The 9,234-nt window shown below is 40.6% G+C and overlaps 1 protein-coding gene across 1 annotated transcript; it reads left to right on the top strand.

Moving 5' to 3' along the window:
* The first annotated feature begins 6,496 nt into the window (after positions 1-6,496).
* Positions 6,497-7,886, top strand: LOC107768502 (uncharacterized). The gene is made up of 2 exons (XM_016587629.2): positions 6,497-7,395; positions 7,622-7,886. Exon 1 carries the CDS (start codon positions 6,530-6,532, stop codon positions 7,370-7,372), a length of 843 nt encoding a protein of 280 aa, XP_016443115.2. The 5' UTR covers positions 6,497-6,529; the 3' UTR covers positions 7,373-7,395; positions 7,622-7,886.
* The last annotated feature ends 1,348 nt before the right edge of the window (positions 7,887-9,234 follow it).

Genomic DNA, 9,234 nt, shown 5'->3' with positions numbered 1-9,234 from the left:
CATTGGCCGAAGATGGAACACTATATAGAAGGATGTTCGATGGACCATTGGAAATATGTTTAGGACCAGGAGATACCGATTACGTACTACGAGAAATCCACGAGGGCACCTGCAAAAATCATTCAGGTGCCGAATCATTGGTTCACAAAGTCATCAGAGAAGGATATTATTGGGCCGATATAGGAAAGGATACAAAAGAGTTTTTTCGAAAGTGCGACAAATGTCAAAGGTATGCGCCGATGATTCACCAACCCGGAGAGCAACTCCACTCAGTCTTATCCCCATGGCCATTCATGAAATGGGGAATGGATATCGTCGGCCCTAGGTAAAGCAAAATTTATTTTGTTTATGACTGACTATTTCTCTAAGTGGGTTAAAGTGCATGCTTTTGAGAAAATTAGAGAGAAAGAAGTCATAAATTCCATCTGGGACCACATTATATGCCAATTTGGGATCCCCGCCGAGATCGTATGCGACAATGGAAAGCAATTCGTTGGCATAAAAGTGACAAAGATTCTCGAAGATCACAAAATAAAAAGGATCCTGTAGACACCATATCATCCTAGTGGGAACGGATAGGCCGAATCGAAAAACAAGACCATCATTCAAAATCTAAAGAAAAGATTGAACGACGCTAAGGGAAAATGGAGAGAAATATTGTCCAAAGTCCTTTGGGCGTATCGAACAATGCCAAAATCCAGTACAGGGGCAACACCGTTCTCTTTAGTATATGGCGCCGAAGCTCTGATCCCGGTTGAAGTCGGGGAACCTAGCCTCATGTTTCGATATGTAACTGAAGAGTCAAATCGCGAGGCTATGAATACAAGCCTCGAATTGCTAGATGAAAAATGGGAAGCCGCCCTCGTTCGAATGGCCGCACAAAAATAACGGATCGAAAGGTACTACAATCGAAGAGCCAATCTTCGACACTTTAAAATCGGGGACTTGGTTCTAAGGAAGGTCACCCTCAATACTCGAGACCCAAACGAAGGAAAACTTGGCCTGAACTGGGAGGGACCATATCAGGTCCTCAATATCATCGGAAAGGGATCCTACAAACTTGGCACGATGAACGGAGAACAATTACCAAACAATTGGAACACATCACTCCTCAAATGATATTACTGCTAAGGTACGACCACCTCCATTTTCATTTATATTTTATACTAACCATTTGTAGGTGTTTAATCGAAGACACCAAAGGATTCTTCAAACACAAAGTCCTTAGGTCTGAAAGCACGCGTTGCACTCTTTTTCTCGTAGACCAGTTTTTGTCCCAAATGGGTTTTTCCGGCGAGGTTTTTAACGAGGCAACTATTGTTCGTGCTAACTTAGAGCAATTCAACAGTATTCGAGGCCCCTTTACAATCGACCTTGAATACTGGGGGGCATCACCCTCGGATAGTTACAAGGAAAATGCTTTGTGTCGACATGGTCTCGATAGGTATAGGACCAAACGGTCAAATAAACCATGTCCATGTAGATTACTCGAGCCCTAATGAAAAAACATGTACGCATGTATAATGTACGCATATATAATCTATTGAAAGAAGTATTTTTCCTTACCAGATGTTCCATGCCTTAGAGAAATTTATACTTTACAATTTCATACTTATGATCTATTATGGAAACTGGCTTAAGGGCCGATCACAACTGAAGTTCAAATAATTTACCCTATACTTGGGGGCTACCGTCCAAAATATTGACATGATCGAATTACTAAATCTCGAAATTGTAAGACCTTAAAAAGGCAATCCTCGATTTTATAGGCCACGGCCACCCCACTCGGGGACTGACACTTCGAACGAGTTCGAAGTATAGCAGGGAAACAAACCTAAGGGGAAAATCCCAAACTAAAGGCTACGGCCAAATTAACACGGTTCAGAGACGTCCGAATTCTGTTATAAAACAGGCCTTCAAATATTCTCATAAACCAGTTAAAAAGGGTAACCCTCGGCTGAATTACTAAGGGTCTCGATAATATCGACCCTCGAAAAACCCTAAGGGATAGCGAATTGTTCGAACTACCAGAAAATTTTGTGCTAAGGCATAACAAAGCAAAGGATTTCGATAACACCAATCCGTGAAAAACCTAATGGGTACAAATTTATCTCGTGCTAAGGCATGATAAATTTTTATGATTAATGTTTCAAGCCGAAAAGGGGGAAAAGCCATTCTTTTGAGGCCACAACGGCCTAATTCAAGAGCCTAAGGTCCATTTTATTTTTTGAGTTCGAGAATTCGTCCTTACTCAACTAAAACCTAAGGGTTACTCTACTTCGAGTTTGAGCAAGTACTCACTCGATTTTAAAGACTACACTGGTCCGACTTCGGTCTAGTTTCCTAAAGTCCCAAACTTGTGAGCAAAATCTCCATAAAGTATGAAGGCATGAATGAAATAGAATTTTTACGAGGCAGGAAATAGAATAAAGACAAGTCAAAGAGAAAAAAGATCTTTTATATATACGAAAATATTTACAAGGACCGATCAGGGTCCCGCACAAAAAATCAAAAAGAAAAAGCCTAAGATTCCTTATTTTCCTCAAGGGTAGCTTCCTCTCCATCGAAGTCCTCCCTATTCTCGGACCCGCTCTTGCTGTCATCATCATCATTGGAAGAGGCCAGCGATCTAGCATCAGCTTCATGCTCTTTAGCCTTTATTATCTCGTCGGTAAGATCGAAACCTCGAGCATGGATCTCCTCGAGGGTTTTCCTTTGAGATTGGCATTTGGCGAGTTCAGTAATCCAATGTGCTCGAGTTTGAGCGGTCTCGAATGCCTCTCTCGCTTGGACTTGAGCGGCTTCAGCATCTCCCGGTAGATGGCCACGATCGCCTCTGCCTCGGCCTTTGCCTTTTCAGGTTCGGATTTGGCCTTTGCAAGTTCGGAAGCCAACCGAGCCTTGAGCTCCTCTATTTTCTTTGCCTGAGCTGAGCTCTTCTCCTTCATGCCTCAAAGTTGACTTTCGACCGATGACAATTAGGCTCGAGCAGCCTCTTTTTCAGCAGCAAAGTGGTCCATACTTGTTTCCACCCCAAGGTCTCCGCCTTCATTATGTTGACCTCCTCGCAGAACTGCTCGATCCTCTTGACCTTCTGCTTCAGCTGTGAGATTGAAATGTTAGCCACCGTTCCCGAATCGAGCCCATGAGCTTTTAAGATTTTCATTACCTGCTCGATCAGGTCGGTCTGATCTTGGTGAGCTTTGGCCAACTCGGCTCGGAGGTCCTTGATATCCTCTTCTTTTTGCCTACTGAGAAGTTTAAGGGCATTTCTCTCCTCTGTGAGCCCTTGGAGGTCAGCCTCACATCGGCTCAGCTTTGCTCGGGACTTTGCGAACGCCTCCTGATGGAGTGCCAAAGCCTATACGGAAAAAAGAAAGGAAATTAGACATGAAGAGAAGAAATAAACTAAGTATGATATTGACAAAGGGATTTGAGACTCACCGGAATCAAGACTTGTTGAGCCTTAGTGAAGAGACTCGATGCTTCACTCAGGTCGGTAGCATCCTCGACCCCAATAAAGTAACCACGGAAGGGGTCCTCCTCTCCATGGGCCCTGTCTACTTCGGGAGTCCTCGTAGCTTGGGCCTCCCGAATTGCCTCCTCGGAAAACGCAGGGAGAATCAATGAGTCTCCAATATCTATTGCCCCAAGTGAGCCACTTGGGGTGTTCTCCTCGCTGCGAAGGGCTTCGAAGCCGACCCTTTCAGATATACCCGCCTTTTGCTCATCTCGACGGGAGGCATCTTTGTTCTTCAACGACTTGGGGACTTTGCCCGAGTCCTTTTCTAAGACGCCGAGGCGGAATCTCCTCAACCACCACCGATTCAGCGGCCTTTGGGGCCTCGATGGTTTTTTTCACTCAGGCCACCAGTTCCGAACCATCATCTTCATCCTCTTCTTCTTCCTTCCTTAGCCATTGAATCACATCCACAGGCAGGGCAACGGTATATTTCTTCGGCTTACGAACCGGATTCTTCTTAGGCTTTGGATCCTCGGAGGTTGAGGTCATTTTCCTCTTCTTATCCTTCATCGGCTTCGAAACCGGGGTCGAAGTCTCCTCCTCACCAGACGGGGGTCTCATGACCGCATCATTGCCCAGGCTTGTACACGAGAAAATTGAATAAGTAGAAGAATGGCATCTTAATCAAATCAACAAATACACAAAAAGTGGGCTTACCATGATTCTTGGCCTCCCATCGGCCCTTTGTTAAATCGTGCCATGAGCGCTCGGCGTATGTAGAGGTCGAGGCCAGGTTCCGAACCCAGCTCTCAAGGTCGGGAATCGTACGGGGCATCCAAGCGACCGCTACATCATGGAAAAAGATATCAATGAGAAAAGACCAAGGAACAAATAAAATACATGGAAGCTAACAGTGAGACGGTACTTACGATTCATGTTCTATTTCTCAGGAAATGGCATCTTCTTGGCTAGGATTAGGTCGGAAGTCCACACTCGAACGAACCGGCTCATCCAGCCTCGATCCTTGTCCTCGTCTATGCTCGAGAACAACACTTTGGTAGCCATACATTGGAGTTTTATTAACCCGCCTCGATAGAGGCGGGGCTATACAATCTGATAAGGTGATCGAGGATGAAAGGGAGCCCCTCGACTTTGCTCACGAAGAATCGGAGCAGAATAACAATTTGCCAAAAGGAAGGATGGATTTGGCCTAGGGTTATTTGGTATTGACGGCAAAAATTAACGATGACGGGGTCGAGGGGGCCCAACGTGAAAGGGTAAGTGTAAACACTTAGAAACCCTTCCACATGAGTGGTGATATCTTTTTCGGGGGTCGGGATCACCACCTCTTTGCCTTCCCAGTTGCGGTCTTTCTTTACCTGCTTAAGGTATCCCTCAGTTATTGAGCATATATACCTCGACATTGGCTCGCATCGATCAGGAATCGACGAGGCTTTATCGGTCTTAAAATCGGAGTTTAGCACGCACCCCCAAGAATGCATTCCTCAAGACGGGGATCCACCAGCGTTTTTCCGTCGGTCGGTTGAGAAGATGAAGCAACTTCTTTTTGTGGTACCATTTTCGATGTTTTTGCCATTCTTGTGTAAGTTTGAAGAAGAGGAAGATAATAGGACTTGACATTTGAGACATGATTAACAGCAAAGCCTGAAGATTTGTAAAAGGGACGAACTTAAGAGATGTAAAAGCTTTAGATATTAGAAGGAAGTGAAAGTAAAGTTTGAATCAATGAGGAAGTGATCTATTTATTGGACTCACGGCGACAGTTCAAAGGCACTAGTGGCCGACAACCAACTAACACTCATTAATGACTTGGAAAACTGTACTGACGGGACGTTTTGGTCACTCCCGTCGCTTACGTCATGAGGATGTCGTCATTACAGGTCGAGATAGAAAATTGAAGGCTCAATTCGTTTCTTGTCATTTCACTCCAAAAAACGAGGAGACTATCTGTATACGGTTAAAATCGGGCCCACCCGATTTTACTATTTGACCGAGACTAGGAGGTTGCATCGAAGAATGGCCTCGTAACAGAACAGACTAAATCACGAGGATAAGGTACTGAGTTCATAATCGAGGTACCGGTCGAGATCGAGGCTAGTAGTGATCGAAACCAAATGAGACAGACATCGAGCAAGATCGAAGATAGCACAATAACAGAAAGGCGAGATATCCACGACTGGTCGAGGATCATGGCATAAATCTCGAAACGAATCAAATTAGAAACAGTTAATTAGCTAATCATGAATTTACTTCTGTAATTAGAATTATACCATAAGTGAAATTCCTCTACTATTTATAGGGGGTTCTAATCATTTGGAAGACACATGGTTCACAGATATCAAAGAAATGTAATTCTCTTTCTCGTTTATACTATTGTTCATCAGCTTGTTATATTTTAATTGTTCTTACATCAACCAGTTCGAGGGTATCCAAACTTGAGGGCTGAGTTCCATTCTAACACAAGTTTGCTTTACTTTATAGTTTATTTCTATTATTAATCTTCATATTTATCAATTGGTATTAAGTGAAATTACGTGTACTTAGAACAATATTATAAATTTAATTGTTATCCAATTTTAAGGATAAATAAGAACATTCATTAAAGTTAAAAGAGACATATAAAAAAAGCTATTGCTCAGATTTCTGCAACTGAAATCGTGCAAAGTTGAGGCATCCACACTTGTTTTTCAAAGCTTCGGTACTGTATACAAAGATAGAAAGTAAAGGAGACTTTTCTCTTTAAATTATTGCATCAGAAATAGTATAGCTGCCATAATAGTTTATTAATTCCAGCTATGCTTAGCTTGCAGCCTCTATCGAACAAAAAGAGTATACCAACTCAAGTCAATTTGAGCCGACAACATGACAAAACCAAATCAAAATGCATACTCTAGCTTTTTTACTTTGGTAGGTTTTAAGTAATCTAGTGAGACTTTTACCTTCATTCATGAAAATCTTGGAAAGGGTAATTGTATAATTGAAAGCTATATAAAGGGGTCGGAGTGAAGCTTAAGAGGACAACAACTTTTCTCATTTGTTTCAAAGATGGGGAAAATGGCCTCTCTATTTGCCTCTCTTTTAGTGGTTTTAGTGTCGCTGAGCTTAGCTTCTGAAAGCTCAGCAAATTATCAATACTCATCTCCACCACCACCTAAGAAACCATACCTCTACAAGTCTCCTCCTCCACCAGTGCATGTCTATCCATCACCACCCCATCACCCTGTATATAAGTCTCCACCACCACCTAAGAAGCCATACCACCCTTCACCAACACCATATCATCCTGTACCAGTTTATAAATCTCCACCACCACCCAAGAAGCCATACTACCCTCCACACCCTCCGGTTTACAAGTCACCACCACCACCCAAGAAGCCATACTCTCTCCCACACACCCCGGTTTATAAGTCGCCACCACCACCAACTCCCGTTTACAAATCACCACCACCACCCAAGAAGCCACACTACCCTCCACACACTCCAATTTATAAGTCGCCACCACCCCCCAATAAGCCATACTATCCCCCACATACCCCGGTTTACAAGTCGCCACCACCACCAACTCCCGTTTACAAATCACCACCACCACCCAAGAAGCCACACTACCCTCCACACACTCCAGTTTATAAGTCGCCACCACCACCCAAGAAGCCATACTATCCCCCACACACCCCGGTTTACAAGTCGCCACCACCACCAACTCCCGTTTACAAGTCGCCACCACCATCCAAGAAACCATACTATCCTCCACACACCCCAGTTTACAAGTCCCCACCACCACCAACTCCAGTTTACAAGTCACCTCCACCACCAACTCCAGTCTACAAGTCTCCACCACCACACCACCCCTATGTTTACGCTTCTCCTCCTCCTCCCTACCATTACTAAGAAGTGACATCACAAAGTTGAAGGTAATAAAGCCAAATTAATTAAGACATTTTCATAATGATGTCAAGAATGCAAAGCAAATTGCATAACTGCCTTTATGCAAAACATTAATATAATATAAATTATAAAGAACTGCGCTCTCTGCTTCTTATTTTCTTAGCTTCATTTATTAGTCACTAGCTGTTCAGAATTTTCAGTATCTTTTGATATTACTAAGAACCTAATCACACAATGTATATTCTTATGCAGGAAAAGCAGAATGCTGAGCTAAAAGAAAGGCTTTTTCCATTTTCGAGAGACAATGAGAAAAGAAGAAGAAGAAGAAGAAGAAGAAGAAGAAGAAAAGAGTAAATAATAAAGCCCCACAGGAGGCGAAGTTCTTGTAGCTCCATGTTATCTAAGTTATTGATATTGTTTGCCCTATATTTTATTTCTGTCATTGTGTATGTTTTGTTCAGTTTCGATCTCCTTGCAAAATGCAGAGATTATGAGATGAATAAACTAAGTTATATTATTATACGTGTTAATATTCTCCTCCTCTCTCTAGCTAGCCTTTTGTTTTCTCTTTTTCTTATTTGATTTTCTTTAAATCAATCCATTTTAGGAGAGGGCCAGGGAGTGATCCAGCAAAACATGAAGATTAGAAGAAACTTCCCTCTTTTTTTTCCTGAAAACAATTTAACGTCGAGATTTATCTCTTTTTGTAATGGAATCATTTCTACAGTTATGACTATTTTAAAATTGATATCGCCAGACCTAGCAGATTAAAGTACTCCTTCGGCTCCATCTGGCAGTGTACGGAGAATGGATTACTTAATATTCAGTATGAAGTTGGACATAAAATCTTAAGAGCGTTAGAGAATTTAACCGGAGGAGGATTTAGGATTTGAAGATGCGGGTGTCACAATTTTTTTTTAATGTACACCTTAAAATAACTAATATTTTCTCCGTTCCAGTTTATATGTAAACTTATTTCCTTTTTAGTCCGTTCCAAAAAGACCCCTTTCTAAATTTGGAAATAATTTATTTTAAATTTCCAATTCTATCCTTAATGAGAAATTTTTTTAACCACACAAATATTCTCGACCCTTTTTTGACTTGTTTAGGACCACAAATTTCAAAAGTATTTATTTTTTGTTACACTTCGTGCCCAGTCAAACAGGTTCACATAAATTGGAACGGAGGGAGTATAGAGTTTGTTCGGGAACGTTTGTCCGATTTATTTATTTATTAGTTTATTCAAGCAATTAATATGTATTTTTTATTTAAAATTAGAAAATTACATCTCTTTCCCAGAAAATACTTGTGAGATTTCACTCAGTATGTTGTTGTACAAAAATTACATCTCAAACATCAAGAAGCAAATATAATTAGCATTTTAAAGAAGGAATCACACTTCATTATTAACAATACAAATAAAATCAATATTTTTTACAAGGAACTGCATCTTTTTTTATATGCTAAAAGTAAATTTGCACAAGTAAAATATCTTTAATAAGGGAATTTCACCAATCAGAATAAGAAAAAAATAAAAATATCTTCAATAAATAAATTATACACCATAAGTAAATGCAAAATTAGATAAACTACAAGATCCCAAAAATTTAAATAAAAAATCTCAATATTTTTCTAAGCAATACTTACGAAATATTCACCATAATTTAATAGTAAAGATAGTTAAATTGTATTTAACAATCATAGAATAACAAAAGTTTTTATGTTATAATAAAAAATAAATTATAAAAATTAAATTTGATCTTAATCCAAAATTTCTATCAAGACCCAAGTTTTTTGATTTTGAAAAAAAATTTAAAAAATTTAAATTAAGAGAAATTATTATTTTACGGTATTTTAAATATATG

Source organism: Nicotiana tabacum, chromosome 12 (genome assembly GCF_000715075.1).
Source record: "Nicotiana tabacum cultivar K326 chromosome 12, ASM71507v2, whole genome shotgun sequence".
Taxonomy (NCBI): domain Eukaryota; kingdom Viridiplantae; phylum Streptophyta; class Magnoliopsida; order Solanales; family Solanaceae; genus Nicotiana; species Nicotiana tabacum.
The sequence above is the reverse complement of the archived record's forward strand: the minus strand, read 5'-3'. Positions and strand labels throughout refer to the sequence as shown.